Source organism: Lepisosteus platostomus, chromosome 3, assembly GCF_059453375.1.
Source record: "Lepisosteus platostomus isolate fLepPlt1 chromosome 3, fLepPlt1.hap1, whole genome shotgun sequence".
NCBI classification, from domain to species: domain Eukaryota; kingdom Metazoa; phylum Chordata; class Actinopteri; order Semionotiformes; family Lepisosteidae; genus Lepisosteus; species Lepisosteus platostomus.
In genome coordinates, this window is record NC_142613.1 from 18,938,687 (window position 1) to 18,957,463 (window position 18,777).

Consider the following 18,777-nt stretch of genomic DNA (forward strand, 5'->3'; position numbering starts at 1 on the left):
TAGGATTCTTGCTGTCATATTCTGAACATATTGAAGATTGCTCAGTGTGGATTTAATTTCCCCAGTGAACAGGATGTGCATTTATTAATTCTAGAAAAAAAGCCTTTCTTGATTTCTCTAGTTCTTAGTTTCTCTAGTTCCCTTTAAAATAAACTATTATTCCACAATGCAGAGTATTACATGGCCAGTATTTACACATTATATTTGTGATTTAAAGAAATTAACACAAGCAGCTTTTGGAGATTTAAGTGTTGGCTGAGTTATTGCAGGATAAAAGACTAGAGATGTTGGCAAGAAGAAGATAATTTGGGGAAAGCTGAGGAATACACTTATAACAAGAACACTTCCTAATGGGGTTAGACATACTTTTGATGAAGATGATGAAGTTAACAGACTATATGTTTACATAGATACTGAAATAAGGATTGTATTTTAGATTATGTGTAGTTGCTGGCATTGAACTGTGTGTTGGATGCACATGAATTGAAGGAATGGGCAAACATAGCTGATGCGGATCCACAGAGCCAGCATATTAAGATGTTTATAATTAGAGGCAATTTGTTTAAATAACTAGGTATGGATACTGATGTGCAAGAGAGGTGGAAAGGCTGTTTCCTTAAGCCAGCACTATAAAATATTTTATTCTCAGTGAGATGCTGCCATTTCATAGTGGGTTTCTAACACTGTGTATAGTTCCATCCACACAGTGCCTTTACTTCCATTTCTAATCTCTTTATCCAGTACAGAGGATTTGGAGCCTATCCCAGTAAGCAACGGACACAAGGCAGAATACACCCTGGACATAGCGCCAGTCCATCACAGGACAGACAGACACAAACACACACACACCAGGGCCAGTTTTCCCATAAACCAATTAACTTACCAGTATGTTTTGGAGTGCGAGAGGGAGTCATATCACACATATGGAGAAAAACCATGTAACCCAGAGAGAACATGTAAACCCCACACACACAGGATGGCAGGAATTGAACCTAGGACCCCAGTGCTGCAAGATAGCAATGCTAACCACTTTGCCACCATTATAAATGGATGGATATCTTAGTTATCTTTCTAGTTCACAGGTTTGCATGCATAATTTAATTTTGAAAGCCACTGAGACATCAGGTACTACTGTTGTATTTATGAAAAAGAAACAAAACAAAAAACATACTAACAACTGTGCCATCCTACTCCTTAGTTAATACATTTTATTATTCATAAACAGTTAACATTGTTAGCAAAATATTTTGAATTATATTTAACCCTATTTTTTCTTTAGTTTTGTATTTAACTTATTATATGATAGTCAGACTTAATGTATATTTGAACAATGAAAATATATTTTTACAAGATTTTACATTAAGCACTTAAAATTAATATGGTTAATAATAGTAAACTGTAACATGCTGTAACAAGATCGGTTAAACTGCGAAGAAAATGCTTTCAGAGAAAATGTTTCAGGTGTGAAGAACATAGATCTCCAATGCAATTTCAACCAAACCTGTTCCCACACACCCTGCCCCCACTACCATTAGAATATACACAAAGCACTCAAATCTTTCGAGCTAATGATCAGGTGACCCGAGAGAGAGCGAGAGAAACACCAAGCGGTGCGGAACCAGGGAACTATTTACATGGAAAACGGGCGATCTCTCCAGACTGTCCGCCCGTTTCACTGTTACCTGGATACCTCTTTATTTAGAACTCACTAACACTGATTTTTAGTTTAGAAGGATTCAAGTAGGGTTTTAGATGAAAGGCAGCGACCTTAATCAAGCCCAAATCATAATTGAACCCATTCAGAGCCTACATTACATTTTAGCGTTTCATTCTGAGCAGAAGACCCTCACACCTGAAGAAGGGGGGGGTGTCTTTCGCTGGAAATCTCGCTTGCTTCTACAACCGGAGTGCTGGCTGTGACGAATTAAACCGGTTTCACAGGTTTCAATCACAGACCATGTGACATGGGAGTCAGGAAACTAACACACAGCGCCACCGGATTTGATAACGCTATAAAAACGCTATAAAATAATGTGACTTGGCACAGAACAAGTTTACAGCACAGTACAATAATAAATGCTGACCATGACTTTAGAAGCATAAATTGCCTTACACTCAATTTAAACACAAGCTGTCTTTAGCCCTCTAAGCTGGTTCATACAGAAATGTAGAGATCCAGGCTCAGTACACACAGCTTCATTAGCGAATACATATGCAGGACAACTAGAGAAGACGTTTTACAGAGGATGGATTTTTAGAAACATCCCATCAGTGACATCACTGAAGTCAACTCCTAGGTACTGTAACTGTCGTGTGGATAGTTTCACAAGAATCATACAAAGGTTTAAGCATCGCTTGTTCTAGATAAAACTGCAAAAAAAAAAACAACAACCCATAATGTACTTCTTTGCGGCTCTGTTTGCCCAAATCATATATTCACAACGTGAAATCTAGAAAATAATATTACGTAACCAAAATCCGCAATATGGAAACAGAACCTGTGTAATTGTTGATAGATGATGTACTCGTAACATTTTTTCAAGACGAACTACAACATTTAAAAAATGACTTGTATGTACTTGATATCTCTAATCAATCCACGGGTTCCAGCACAAAACGAAACTAAAACGCATACCGTTTCGGGCTTCTTATTAGTTGCTCAAAAGTAATTTGACCGTATGAAATGCATAATATAAACCTAGAAACATATACGTGAGCAGTACTTAAGCACTGTAGTATCGGTGTTAAGACATACCTCTCAAATACTGTAAATCAAGTTAAAAATATCTCAAGACCGATTCTGGTCATAATGAAACCATGTTTCGTGTATGTTTTCTTTAAAGTACCGAGACCAGCCATATACTGTATGTTTATGTTCCAAAATTAATATCGTTTATGGCCTTCACACGCGTTGCAGTATGCTCCTATTCTTTTTATGCTCAGCTACTAAGATTTCCCTTCAGTGGTAAAATTAGATATGAATATTCAATACTTAAACGGGCACAGTTAAGACATTAAATATACATATACATACTGTATACAGTACAGTTTGCATACGGTAATATGTTTATGTTACGCGATTAAAAAATAAATAAATAAAAATGAAAAGTCCAGCACCAGCTGGATTCGAACACACAACGTGCCAGTTGGTAGTCACGCACCTAGACCAGTAGGCTACAAGACAGCTCGCATGAACAGGCAGGCGAAACAGCCCTACACAGCCCTGTCGCAGCACACAAATTCTTTAGATACGCGATTCCATATTATATTAGCAGAAAAGCTTAAAACTACCACTTTTTCACACTCTATTTCACATGCTAGTTAAATACTTCGATGCTTAAAATCGTTAGGGAGAAATGGAATACCGGTGTGTATTTTTCCTTTAAAGTGACGATTCCTGGAATCTGACTGGCTGACACCCCTCTGAAGTGGTTCCATAAAATCTGGTATACGGAAAAGAAAGCGTTGATAAATACAAGTGTTTTTTAATACACTCTTTGCTGTGCTCTTGAGGATCCTTGTGATATTTTAAGCTCTAGTTGAATGATAGGTGTCACATTTTAAATCATTTTCGTAGTTAGAAATTATGAAACGCCCTGTTAAAAGCAAGGGAGTTTTTATGCCCGTTGAAGTAAAACAAAATGCCTGACAAAGTATGGCTTGGACAGATTCCAAGTGCTTGTACAAATGTGCTAAAGAAATTATACTTTGAGTATACAGCTTGTCCAAAGTCATCCATTATTAATACTATTAGTAATATCTTCAGTAAAGGCTTTGATGCATAAATATTTCTGATAAAGGTAGGTTGTGTACTTTTGTCCAACTGAGCAATCTTGCTTTCATAAAATATACCAACATTTTAATGACTGATGATTAACATGCTGTAATACACAGTTCAAAATTAAAGGCTCAAATGCTGTACATGAGAGGTTAAGCTTCCCCTGGCGGTTTTACAAGGCAACGCCGGATTGTTAGCCACGTGACACACGTGAACTGCGTGATACCGCGACACCCCCACCGGGGTATGCCGCGAAATACCTCACCCATTTTGAATGGCTGCATCTGTATATATATATATCATGTTGCAAAGGAAAAAGTAATACTTTTATTCCATGCTGAAAAGAGAAAATGGAAAACGCAACGTTTTGGCTGTGGAGCCTTCTTTGAGTCTAAGAGTGCTTCGGTTGTTTAGACATGTTGCAGTCTAATTTCATGGAATTAGAGGAACTCATCAAGCCTGGGCCTGGTTATCATTTGCATGGCAGAGATGTAAGGAAGCTTAGGTTGTTGTTGAATATGGTATTAGTGGGCATGAAGGAGGTATTTTCTCCATTTAGATTATATGATGGAGCCCTAAAATATTGGTGTGATTTTACATTGGTTCCCTAACATTCCCACATTATGACATTGAAATGTAGTAGGTGCTGTATTTTGGACAACATACCAAGATCCCAACTACTTGCAGTCATTATCACATGCCATTTAAAAAGCGTTATAACCAATAATCCATAGCTAAATTATATTTCAGACGTTCTTAGTATACAGTACCTGAATATATCCTTCTGGTTTATTTGGAATATTCCTCACTTCTTTCCTGGACATGTTAATAAGGACTCAGAGGGTACAGCACTTCAGTGGGATACAAAATGAATCCGGTAAAAAGCGCTATACAAATATAAGGTGTTATTATTAATGCCAAAAAATTAATAGTGCACATGACAAGTCAGAAATGAGTAATAGCAGGTTGGTGAAAGTAATACTTCTCTTTTAATAGATTTAGAAATGCTCTCAACCTTAAGTCATGTTTGCAATGTCCTTTCTCAAGATGTTTGGACATTCCTCACCACTTCAATTGCAAAACATCAATCTTGTTCATTAGTTGATAAATGTGCAGAGATGTAAGTTGAACAAAGAGGCATGTTCATTTAAGGGAGGAAAAACACTATATGGTCTTTTCCTAAAGCCAAAGACAGTCTGTAATAGAAATCCACTGTAACAGATATCAGTTTATAAAAAATATATTTTATGTGTGATGTCTTAGTTCCAGAACAAACGTACCTTTGATACTTTGCACTTTAATGTGTCTGTTAGTAATTCCAGTATTCTCTAGTGCTAGTCCTGCTGCTGTCAGGTCCAGCTGCCTGCCTCTCATTAATGCTTTTGACCTCAATTAGCCTGCCACTTCCCCTGGCTCCTTCAGTCTCTTATGCAGCCGTCAGGTAGTCAGTCTGAAGGACATAGAAGAGTTGCTACACGGACGTCTGAGTTTGAAAGCTGGGCGAGTTTGACATGGCCATGAGAAATGTAGTGTTGAACTTCAAGTCATACCTTGTCAACGGATGACCTTGGATGTTTTTCTAGGGTATTCCATTCCCCCATGGTTTTTTAAGTAATTGCCAAAATAATCATTAATCACTGATAGTTTTGAAACCTTTCAATCAGGCTTTCTATGTAAAGTTATGGATCAGCTGTAAATAGGTATGTTGCCTTATATAGGAGAACAATTTAAATCAGAAATCACTAATCAGATTCTCCTGAGATATAACTGAACCTCTATCTTTTGATATGCCTGAAAGTCAGGCAAATTAAAATAGTTTACTGTAGAAAACATCTAGAAACTTGCTATGATATTAGATTTAAGCCATTTAATAATATATTTTGGATAAACTTGCTTTGTCAAAAACTTATTCTGCTATTGTACTACACATACAGATTTTGACCTTCTATGTACACTTTAAAATGGATTTCAGAGGATTGCTTTTCTGTTTTGGATTTTATTAAAAAATCAATTAAAGGATTAAAAATTAAATTTCACATGTAAATCACCAATTAGTTTGGCTAGTTGAAGTCTATTAATTTAAAAGTTATGGTACTTGATCAGAATAGAAGTCCATTATTACATCCTAACTAGAATATTTCACTTGGAGAAACCCATGGGAGCAGAAAATGAATCCTCAGTAGGTTTTAAGAAGTCACGTTACCATATGTAAGGTAAAACAGCTGCCTGAAGTAATAATCTGAAGACCAAGAGCAGTGTAAAGTTGTAAGAGATATTGGATAATTAAAATAGGAGAGAGGTGCTGAATGCTAATCAGTTAAATACAGGATGTGTTGTTCATTTTACATGGCTGACAAAACATTTTACATGTCTATATTCTAAAACTGTAACCATCGTTCATTTAATATATTCCTTTATCTCTGATCTTTGCTTGATCTTTTAATTTTTGTTAGTATTTTGTACATCAGTTAAATACTTACTTTGATGTAACTCTGCATCAACCTGGTTTTTCTTTGTCTCAACAAGAAACTGAGACAACAAACTCTCAGAATAACTCTTAACCCCTCAGAATTTGCTACGTAGGTCTAATTAATTATTAGTGCATTTTTCCTTTGATAAAATTGGTTCTTTCAATATGCACTTAATAAACACTGGGATCTAGTTACTGATACAGCTGTGAGACTTGGGCCTTAAACTGGAGTTCAGTTTTAATGTGTGTAATTGTCACATATAAATATAACAAGCATGTGTTATTGCACCTTGCACTTCAAATTCAAGACTATTGTTCAATGGTTGTGCATTAATTAGGGTAGTCGAGAAACATTCATTTGTTTCAAACAAATTTATGGCACAATATAAATACCATAAAGGGCAAAACTTAGAGCACTTTGCTGTAGCTCTAAAATACAAATTTGCAGTAAAATAAAACAATTAACACAACAACTGCTCTTGAAGAATTAGAATTCTGTTGTTTTGTACTTTTTTGTATTCTGGACAGTGTTTGAATGATTTAAAAAATATAATGATAGAACTCGATGCTGTTCTTAACATCTTCCACAAAACTGACATTAGCTTGGGTTCTAAATTGAAAAATAAAAAATTAAATATCAAGGAAGGGCTAAACATAACTCCAGTTTCCTGTCCTTTCATTTCTAAATTGTTCTCAAACAAGTGAGTACATAAAAGCTGGTCACTCACATAAATGTTAAACATCATACTGATGTGTATGAAAATTAATGGAAAAGCTCCCCTGGATCTGGGATCCAGTTAGCATGATATTTCCTCAGTGGGAGGTGTATTAATAGGAGCTTTTCATCATGTGACTGTTAACTTGAAACTGTTCCTTAACAATTTTAAATGTCAAAGGCTTTTTCTCCCACCACTATTACCAATGTTCCAGTAAGTGATGCAAGGCAAGAGAGCAATCATTTTCTATAAATTCAGAACTACGTCACCCCTGATGCTGACAGCACCATTTGCATGGCTCTGCGTCTGCATGTTAACTCTGGCCTTGACAATCTTTTTCACTTTTACCTCCTTTAAGATGAACGGGACAAAAATAACTACCAGAGAAATTGAAAAAATGTTAAGTTCATCATTGCTTTTTGGCAGAAAATCTTTATTCAAAATCTTTATTCATGCAGTTTGCTCAGTGGTGAGCTTTGCATTTGGTTGCTTGTAATAATGGAGCCTGCCTTATTAAATTGTACTGCTTTGATAAACACATTAAGCTTTTTCAAGAGAACCCTGGTGAAAAGCTGATGATAAAAAAATACATATGCAAATAGTAACTAGTATCATTCAGGGCAAGATTCACACATTCATGCGAAAAGCTGATATTTTATGGCATTGAGAATAGAGGGTAATTCCTCTGTTTGTTGGTTAAATGGCAATCTACTGTATACAGTACGTGCACTAGTAAAACAGATGTATAATTTGCGCTGTGAAGTATCCTCATCATCACTGAATACAGTCTCCAGAGCATTTAGGAATATCTAAATGTATGTAAAAAAGAAAGATCAAAAGATCAAAATGAGTAAAGAATCTAATAAAAAAAGCCTCCTCCATTTCTACACAGGCTTTATTTTCTTCTGATTCCTCAAGAGCCTGAAAACACCTGCCCCTAATTAGAGATAAGACAGGACAAATGACGACTTGACTTTTTCAGTTAATGGGGCGGGAAAGGAATTTTCCATTTGAGCCACGCTCAAATCACCAGTCACTGACACAAACGCCACCAGGACACAGCTAGACTAACCCAATCACAGTGAGGAGAGGGAGAGATGAGAAAGGGTGGAATGTGGGGCGCGGTGAGAGGGGGGGGACTGTTAGCCTATCTAGAGCACCCAGCTGTTTTATCTCACTTAATTAACTTGCCCTTTTCTGCAGTGCTTGCTTTTACTTCATACATGGATTAACCTTAGCTTGAAATATGAAAAATGCATATGCAGATAAGAGAAACCTTTACAGATTATGGAATTTGTCTTTTTCCAATTTGTATGCCAAGTTGTTGTTTTTTTCAATTCTATATAAGTATCCTGTTGTCAGTATACAAAAGATATTTCCCCTCTTTTCCAGATTGTCTCTCTTCTTAAAAGCACTTCAATGGTGGCATTTCCTCTTGGCATCAATTTAAAATTTCTTACATTAATAAAGTGCTTTTCTGAAAGCACTTTACAGGTATAAGGACACCCCTCCACCACCACCAATGTATAGTTCTCACTTGGATGATGTGATGGCAGCCAAAGTACACCAGTACTCTCATCACACATCAGATATCAGATTAAGAATATTTTTATCCTGACCACGAAGAGTCAGGACCCTGGTTTTACATCTAAGTCAAAGGAAGGTGCCCTTTTTGCAGTTTATGGTCCCCATCAATATACTGGAGCATTAGGACCCACACAGACTGCAGGATAAGAGCTCCTAACATCTCTTCCAGCAGCAACCATAGCTTTCCCAGGAGGTCTCCCATCCTGGAACTGGCCAAGCTCACACCTGCTTAGCTTTAGTGGGTTGCCAGTTGTGAATTATAGGGTGATATAGCATACTGGATGTGACGTTATTCTTCCTGCAGGAACAGCAGACTAACTGTAGATTATAGGGATACAAACTGATCCATCAAGTGTTTTCACAATGAATTGTTAGTGACTCAATGAACTGTTCAAATGAACAGACAAATGTTGTTTTTTGACCATGATGGGCTTTATCAACAATAGATGGGTTTTCAAAGTATATTATCTGGATGGAATCCCATAAAACAAACAGTGATCCCAATGTTGTTGCAGGCAAAAAAGAAACTTCATGAAACCCAGGAGTGTTGTTATATAACAAAGCAATCTGAGTGCAGAGCTGTGCAGCCACCTAACCAGAACCTGGCATATAGTATTCTGAAAACCAGGGAATCCAACTAAACATGGCAAATACATTTCTCATAAAGAGATACAGCACTTTTTCACTTGTCACTAGCTGCTAAGAAAAAAACAGACGAGTTATACCACAATCGATTAGCGGCTTCCCAGCTCACAGAAGCATTTCATAACATTGTGTGAAGCTATTGTGCATCACCATAAGTACAGATGCAGCCATTCAAAATGGGTGGGGTATTTCGCGGCATACCCCGGTGGGCGTGTCGTGGTATCATGCAGTATCACGCAGTATCACGCGGTTAATCACGTCATTTTACGTCATGCCGGAAAGTATCCGGCATCACCTTGTAAAACCGCCAGGGATTGCTCAGTTGGACAAAAGTACACAACCTACCTTTATCAGAAATATTTATGCATCAAAGCCTTTACCGAAGATATTACTAATAGTATTAATAATGAATGACTTTGGACAAGCTGTATACTCAAAGTATAATTTCTTTAGTACATTTGTACAAGCACTTGGAATCTGTCCAAGCCCTACTTTGTCAGGCATTTTGTTTTACTTCAACGGGCATAAAAACTCCCTTGCTTTTAACAGGGCGTTTCATAATTTCTAACTACGAAAATGATTTAAAATGCGACACTTATCATTCAACTAGAGCTCAAAATATCACAAGGATCCTCAAGAGCACAGCAAAGACTGTATTAAAAGATACTTGTATGAGATACATGAGAATCCAGGCTTTTTTATCAACGCTTTCTTTTCCGTATACCAGATATTATGGAACCACTTCAGAAGGGTGTCAGCCAGTCAGATTCCAGGAATCGGTACTTTAAAGGAAAAATACATACCGGTATTCCATTTCTCCCTAAACATTTTAAGCATCAAAGTATTTAACTAACATGTGAAATAGCGTGTGAAAAAGTGGTAGTTTTAAGCTTTTCTGCTAATATAATATGGAATCTAAAGAATCTAATAACGATATGATTATATTCGTGTACTGCGACAGGGCTGTGAAGGGCTGTTTCGCCTCTCTCTTCATGCGACTTCCCTTGTAGCCCACTGGTCTACGTGCCCGATTACCAACTCACGGGTTGTGTGTTCAAATCCAGCTGGTGCTGGAATTTTCTTTTAACAAACATTTCTTTGAAAAAATAGAATAGCAATATTATGGACAATCAATTGACTTTTATATTTCAAAATATCACAACATGATCGATTCTAAGTCATTTTTGATAATGAATAGTCACCTTCTTCCCTTCTGACAACGGTCCCTGCTTCTGCTTCCTGCTTCTATTGTGTGTGTGTGTAATAGAGTAAATTTTTATAGAGAAATGGAGGTTTTGATTTAAATCGCAAACGCGTGTTTAATTATGTGTTTTTTAATCATAATCAGACTAATGCAACATAAATTGATACAGTATCTTTGTCTTCTAAGTATCTTAATAAACTTTCAGCACAGCTTTCTACCCGTTTAGATTTATTTTTCTTGGGATTTTGGGATCAAACGTGGAAGGATTAGATTGTAATCTTTTTTATTTCGGTTTAGAAAAGTGTAATCTATACCTGCCCAGACTCTACGCCTTCCTAAACCCCGCCCTGACCACTTTCACTCCTGTCCTGCTCTTCCCCGCGCACCCCAGCCGGGCGCTCTTCGGCCTCTGCCCGGGACGAATGTATATTTTGATATTTACACCCGGCGCGGCACCGAGGGAGCGTCTGCATTTATAACTTAGTTTTTAAAATTAGTCAAGCAATATGAAGCATCTCCTTTTACTTTTAAGTCCCTTAAATACATTGAGCACAGCTTTCTCACCACTTAAGATTACTTTTTGGTACCATCCTTACACAAAGCAGAAACTTTCCGATGACATACAGTACAAGTGGAAAGATTACAGATTTTAATCGTCTTTAATTTTGTTACGTTATACGTTTTAGGAACGTTTCATCTAAACAAACACCACAAAACTATTCTCGATTGTATTTCTGAATGGTATGTTACACCTACAGTAGTTCACTGCTTTAAATACATTGAATTAAGAAAGTTAGGTGTAGCACTTTAGATCTTAGCACTTTTTTTCTGAACCAGGGAAAATCTGATCATGTTTCTCTATAACAATAATAAAAAACTTTATTTTACATATCACCTTTAAAAGTGGCATCTCAAAGCAATACAGTAGATGGAAAAACAGTTAAAAGGGACCAAAGTAAATACCAGACAAACACAAACGCGTTTTTAATAAAATGCTTTTATTCATTCAGCAGAGAGTGAGAGGGACATCCAGCAGAGAGAGAGACACACACCGGTTTCCATTGACGAAAGTAATTGTTTTTTTTCAATTCCTCTTGTCTAACAGGAATGTTTTGTTTGTGGACAGACTGTTAGACTAGAGGAAAAGAGCGCCTCCTTCTACGAAGCATTTCGTTGATCCAATCACGAATTCTTTTCCAGTCGCACGAAGTAAGGGTTGAGAATCTCCGATTCACCATTCTACTAATGGTTTCCCGGAGATTGCAAGGCAAGGCACTTTTGCCTCTGGACCCATCGGAATTTACAGACGTGGTCCACCCCCAGTAAATTTCAAAAGTCGCTTTCCCGTCTATGCCGATGCACTGCAAGTACAACCCCCCCTCCAATTCCTGAGTGATGGGTAACAGTTGGATATCTGGGAGAATTATTCATCCCACTGGCGTCTGTGAATTCCGCTCTGTAAACGGTGCTTCCTGGGGGGAGATAGACAGCGGGGACAGCATCAACAAATTCCTGCACGGTGGTGAGCGGAGAGGCCGGGATGGAGTGTCCTGAGGCGGTGTGTGCTCTGCGGGGGGCAGAGCTTCCGCCAGGCATTGCAACCTGCGCAGCGGGGAGAGGCACTTTTCGGGAGACAGCTGCTCAACTGTTTGACTTCTGGAACATACTGTCTCCTTCCTCTGCATTTTCAGGAGTGTCTCTAGCCTCCTAATCCTCCCCAGTAATGCATCGTACTGCTCCCGCTGCTGCCGAAAAGTCTCCACACAGGTGCTGCTTCTACAGGTTGACACCCTGGCCAGTGGCCGAGAGCAGAGACCCACGGCCTGTGTCAAAATAACATAATTCATGTAAGAAATAAAGTCACACAGTAGTATTCATCAGTCGCGGAACAGACATCAAAATAAACGTTTCTTTTTTTCCGTCTTACCGCTTTCTTTTTTACTGTCCTGGTGGTAGATTTCGAAGATCGTTTCGCCCGTGCGGTGTTTTCTTGAAGAACAGGCTACGAAGAAATAATTATAATTGAATTTAAAATTCAAAACGGCAATAATACCTTGTAATATGCGCTGTAATCGCGTATTTCAGATGAAGTCTGCTGTATTTGCTTACCCTTCGCTCTTTGGAAGCTGGGGCGGCAGAAGCACCCCGTCTCTTCCCGTAAAAGGTCTTGGTCTTCATACTGTACTGTGGTCGCTGTAGTGCAGGTTCGCAGTTTTTTTTGTGATGGGAGCTCACCCAATCCCTTGGTGTATTTATGCTATATTCACATGTACGGCTAGAATGTTCATTGTCTTCCAATGAAAGGCGGGTGCCTTTTGCCGAAGTCCGGAGACATTAGAGGCTTGCCACACCCGGACTGTTAAACCAACGCATTAGCACGTCAAAGCCCATTGAGGACCCGGGCGCAATAGTTGTTTTGTCCCTTGATTTACCGATCTGCATTAATTATGGAAATCGAGTTCCTGCTCTTTGCAGACGACCTGGTCCCGCTGTCACCCACAGAACAGAGGTTGCGCCAGAACCTGGCACTGCTGGAGCAGCACTGTCAGACCTGGGCGCCGACAGTCAATCTGGACAAGACCAGAGTTATGGTTTTCCAGAAAAAAAGCCAGACCTCAGGGAAACGGGTACAAATTCACACTTAACAACACATTAACACCTAACAACGGGAGCAGGGACGAATTAGGCCAGTACCCACTATTGTTAAACATACAGAAAAGAATATTAAAGTATTGAAGTATTGGCTTTAGTATTAGCCATACAGAACATTAAAGTGCCCCTTTTCCATTCAGCGGGTGCCTGAGCCGCTGTGTCCTATCTTCTGACAGTCGCCGTTGTGAATGTCTGTAGAGTGTATCTTATTTTTAGTACTATATTTTTGTATTATATTCCCTATTAATCAAACTCTTAAGAGTATGTATAGGCTTTTCCCCTCCTCCCGCCCCTCTCTGTGTACAGTGGAGCCTCCTGTCCAGCCAGCACATGTCCACAGACATTCACAACAGCGACATATCATAAAATGTTTGCACATATAGTTAAATTATTAGTTGTTTTTCAGGAAGTTAAAAAAAACACTTGAATTACTTATCCAGTCCCTCGAAATAAAGTTATTTTTCAAGCAATGCAACAAACGTCGGGCAGTGTTTTTTTTAATCCAACATTGACAGCCACATCTTAAATCTTGTCAGTCAGCTCTTTTTTCTCTATTTGAATTGTGGCTTACACATCGCACGACTTTAAAAGCTAGAAAGACAGGTTTCGATTCACATTAGCTGGCGAGCCTTGTTAACAAAAAAACAGACAATACACAGGGAGGGGGAGGTCAAGCGAGAGAGAGAGTTTTTTACCATCTGTCTAAAAACCCAAATAACCCGGGGCAGAGACTCTGGGGGGATCATTGTGTGGTACAGAGCGGAGCTCAGTCAATTCTTATGGAATGTGTTTTCTTTCTTCTTATTTTCAGCATGGAATAAACCTGTTACTTGATTCATATGGATGCCCGGTTCCACTGGGGATTCAAAACATTTTTTATTTTTTTTTAATCGGGTATCAAAGGGAATAGCAGTATAACCCTGTTCATGCACAAACAGTGGCATGTTACATTATTGATTTGGGTGTCTCCTCTTGCCAGAAAGCTCTAAATTGCATTTTGAGCGCGTTTTTTAAAGTTATACTGAGATTTCCTTAGATACGCGATTAAAAAAAAAAATCCCCTGCGGAACACATTCCATAAGAATCAGCGCTTTTACATTATATATCGCCTTTAAAGGTGGCTTCTCAAAACGCTTTACAGGATAAAAACAACAAGAACAGCAACAACAACAATATTGTATTTCATTGCACTTTGAAAACCAAGTAATAACTTAACTATATGTGCAAACGTTTCATATGTCGCTGTTGTGAATGTCTGTGGAGTGTATCTTATTTGCCTTACGTCCTGGTTATCTCGCTCGCCCTCCCCCCCTCTCTCCCTCAATTCAATTCAATTCAAGGTGTTTTATTAGCATGACAGATGGGTACAATCAGTGTTGGGTATTTACTTTGCTTTGAGATTCCACTTTTAAAGGTGATATATAAAATTTTAACTAAAATAAATCAATGAAATCGCTTTAACATGCTAATGCGTTGGTGTAACAGTCTGGGCGTGGCAAGCTTCCAATGTCAGCTCGACTCAATTGGAAGACAATGAACGTATTCTAGCCCTAAATGAATTAATAGCAAACATGGTTTACATAAAAGACATTATTCCAAGAAAGTTTATAATAATACGATCTATAGTTGAAATCTGAGCCTTAATATAAAGAAAAAGCATTTTCAGAGAGCAATCACGCTGTGTTTATGTAGAAAAAGCGATTAGGTTTATGAGCAATCTAATTACATATTCGCTTAAAACGCTATATAAAATAAAGTTTATTTAAAGATGAATGATAAGTGTCGCAGTTTAAATAATTTTCATAGTAGGGCTTGGACAGATTCCAAGTGCATTTTTGCAATTTACGTTGCATTGTCCAATGTGCTGCTGTAATACAGCTTAGAATACAGTAAGTCTAAACTGTATCAGTTTTATTTATGGGTTGCAATTTAGAAAAAGTCAAAAACCGCACTCAAAATGCAATTTAGAGCTTTCTGGCAAGAGGAGAAACCCAAATTAATAATGTAACATGCCACTGTTTGTGCATGAACAAAGTTATACTGAGATTTCCTTAGATACGCGATTAAAAAAAAAAAATTTTTGGAATCCCCGGCGGAACACATTCCATAAGAATCAGCGCTTTTATACAGTATATCGCCTTTAAAAACATATATTTAAACACGCGTTTACGATTTAAATCAAAACGCGATTCAAATCAATATAAATGTTTATTTTGTAACGCATAGGTGACTATCCATTGTTATTAAATAGACTTAAATTCGATCATGTTGTGATATTTAGAAATATAAATTTGTTTGGTGCGAGTGAGGTTTTATTTAATCTCTGACCAAGGGAAACGTTTCATTTTTTCAAAGAAATGTTTGTTAAAAAATAAAGTCATAGTTACATGGGATTCAATCACAGACCGTGTGACATGGGAGTCGGGAACCTAACCCACAGCGCCACCTGCGCGGTCACATGCTGAGTGCTGAAAAAGCACTACAGAAACATTATCGACAGACAATGTACAGATTTGATAAAGCTATAAAATAATGAAATTAGGCACAGAACAAGTTTACAGCACAGTACAATAATAAATGCTGACCATGACTTTAGAAGCATAAATTACCTTACATTCAATTTAAACACAAGCTGTCTTTAGCCCTCTAAGCTGGTTCATACAGAAATGTAGAGAACCAGGCTCAGAACACACAGCTTCATTAGCGAATACATATGCAGGACAACTGGAGAAGACGTTTTACAGTGGATGGATTTTTAGAAACATCCCATCAGTGACATCACTGAAGTCAACTCCTAGGTAACTGTCGTGTGGATAGTTTCACAAGAATCAGACAAAAGTTTAAGCATCGCTTGTTCTAGATAAAACTGCAAAAAAAAACAACAACAACCCATAATGTACTTCTTTGCGGCTCTGTTTGCCCAAATCATATATTCACAACGTGAAATTAGAAAATAATATGACGTAACCAAAATCCGCAATATGGAAACAGAACCTGTGTAATTGTTGACAGATGATGTACTCGTAAACTTTTTTACAAGACGAACTACAACATTTAAAAAATGACTTGTATGTACTTGATATCTCTAATCAATCCACGGCGATATAGTTAAAGCAGAGTCCCCGCACAAAACGAAACTAAAACGCACTGGGCATACCGTTTTGCGCTTCTTATCAGTTGTTCAAAAGTAATTTGACCGTATGAAATGCATAATATAAACCTAGAAACATATACGTGAGCAGTATTTACGTAGTATCGGTGTCAAGACATACCTCTCAAATACTGTAAATCAAGTTAAAAATATCTGGTCATAATGAAACCATGTTTCGTGTATGTTTTCTTTAAAGTACCGAGACCAGCCATATGCTGTATGTTTATGTTCCAAAATTAATATCGTTTATGGCCTTCACATGCGTTACAGTATGCTCCTATTCTTTTTATGCTCAGCTACTAAGATTTCCCTTCAGTGGTAAAATTCCATATGAATATTCAATACTACAACGGGCACAGTAAAGACGTTTACAGTAAATCTTTCTACGACAGACCAACGGACCACGAGTGCCCCTGTCGGTCAACCAATCACGTACCGCGGTACCCCGCGTCATCTTGCGTCAAAATGCGCGATTTTTCATTAGAATTCATCAGACATCTACAATACATTGCGTGAGATGAACTGGGCTTAAATCGTAAACAGAATGCCCTGATTTGGGGCACAACACACACTCTCTTCACAGGTGGTAGGGAGAACAGGTGGAACAAATAAACACTGCACAGTCATCCGGGGACAGGACATAAACGTGTTTGAAAAGAGCTTTGGGTTTGTTTATCTGTACCTGGCCTAGTGGTTGTTTTATTGATAGTTTCATTTTTCATTACACCTCGAAGTGGCATGAAAAAAACAGTAAACAGCTAAGACTTAAGATTAATGATGTTATGAAACCAAACTAAAAATGTGTTCACATCTCCCTTGAATCCCCCCTTTATGGACAAGGAGGCTGGGACCCCCTGCAGAGTGAGAAGTGACCAAAGGATAGTTGCGAAGGTGCAGATAAATTTGATATCATAAGATATAAGATATCTTAAGAAAATCAGTGACACAGGTCGTACTGTAGTATAAGATATACTTTATCTGACCTCCATGTTCTTAACTTAAACAACCTTTAACCAAGATAGATACAGTAGCTGCGTCAGCATGCATAGTCTGCAAAGGAACAAGTAAAGGTTTATTACATATAAACATATATACATATAAAAGACATTACTGCTTTATACCAATTAATTTGCACAAAGGGGCATGTGACAATATTTATTTTGTTAATGAAAACTGAACTTTGCATAGGCCAGTATTATTTCATATACAGTATATTGCAATATATTAACATATTAGGGCAATATTATTTATGCATTTATTAATAATTATCTTGTTTAAATGCAATATTTGTTCTCCGTGGTCTAATACAATTTTTAAGGATCCAAAGGGGGGCGCCAGAGCTTTTTATATACAGCTAATTTTGAAATACACAGTGAATTTTTCTAAGTATATGGCAACATTTTCTACAGCAGCTTATAAGTAGAAATCTCCATCTAATCAAACTTCTCCCAATCTTCGGTGTTTTGGTTACTGCCTTGTATTTGCAACTAGCCAGCACATTCTTTAAAACTAATTTTAGTCAGCAAAATCTCATAGAAAATTAGTGAGTGGGAAGAGGTTTGTTTAAAATGTAGTAAGATAGGCTGCAACATTTTACGCATATGTAACAGCTGTATTATCAATAGAGGAAGTATAATGCAGTACTTTTCAGAGCTATACTGTATACTATTAAATGATGTACCTTAAGATTCCATTTAGCAAGCCTAAAACTAATGTATTTAATTATTTGCAGCACAGCACTGCAGCCTACAAGCCTTTTTGTTTTTGTTTTTCAGGTGTGGGTACAAGGAATTACTACAGGAAGATTGGCTATGAATTGGAAGGGCCATATATGGTGAAGCACTTGGATTGAGGGTCAGAGAGCTAAGGTTCTGTAAATACTGGAGGGAAGATTGAGCCCTAAAAGCCTTGTTTGACTTTTTTAACCTTGCTGGTTCTCAATGCATGGGACAATTTAGAAGGAAGAAATCTTTCAAACTCTGCTGAGACCTGTTTTTTTGTCAATACGTTTCTGACATGTACATTTGCAAGAAATAAAGAGTCTATTAAAATTTATTTCTACTTATTACTGGGGAATGGTATCTAGCTATCACTTTATAAATGTAATGACCAGTCACAAAACAAGAATAGACCACCATTTCTAAGTCCATTAGAGTTCAGTCTGGGTCACAGCATAGTAGTTTCTGGTATTATGTCACTCTGCCTTAATCTCTCAATTTCTCATTCTCAGTTTAAGTCATAGTAACACATTACCACAAAAAGTAAACAAATTTGAAACTTTAAAACTAACAAAAAAATGCAATTTTAGAAAACGTTTGTGAGTTTTCATGACAAGGCAATGTGCAAAAATCCCAGGGAAGTTAATAATAATAATCATAATCATAATAATTGCTTACACTTATATAGCGCTTTTCGGGACACTCCACTCAAAGCCCTTTACAGGTAGTGGGGACTCCCCTCCACAGTGAATGAAATTCTCTGTATTAAATGTATGGAAGGCTAGTCAAAGTCTTGGAAGTGAATTACATTGCAAATCTGTGGGAAGACTTGACTGGTGTGCAAAGTTGGTGGAGA

General features: G+C 37.6%; 1 protein-coding gene across 3 annotated transcripts in view; it reads left to right on the forward strand.

The window, feature by feature from the left end:
- Nucleotides 1-18,258, forward strand: part of elp3 (elongator acetyltransferase complex subunit 3) — a 61,892-nt gene extending 43,634 nt beyond the window's left edge. For all 3 annotated transcript variants that reach the window (XM_088624811.1, XM_088624809.1, XM_088624810.1), the window contains exon 15: nucleotides 17,979-18,258. In XM_088624811.1, coding sequence (XP_088480937.1) covers nucleotides 17,979-18,055 — 77 coding nt within the window. In that variant the 3' untranslated portion in view covers nucleotides 18,056-18,258. The remainder of the gene's footprint in view (nucleotides 1-17,978) is intronic.
- The last annotated feature ends 519 nt before the right edge of the window (nucleotides 18,259-18,777 follow it).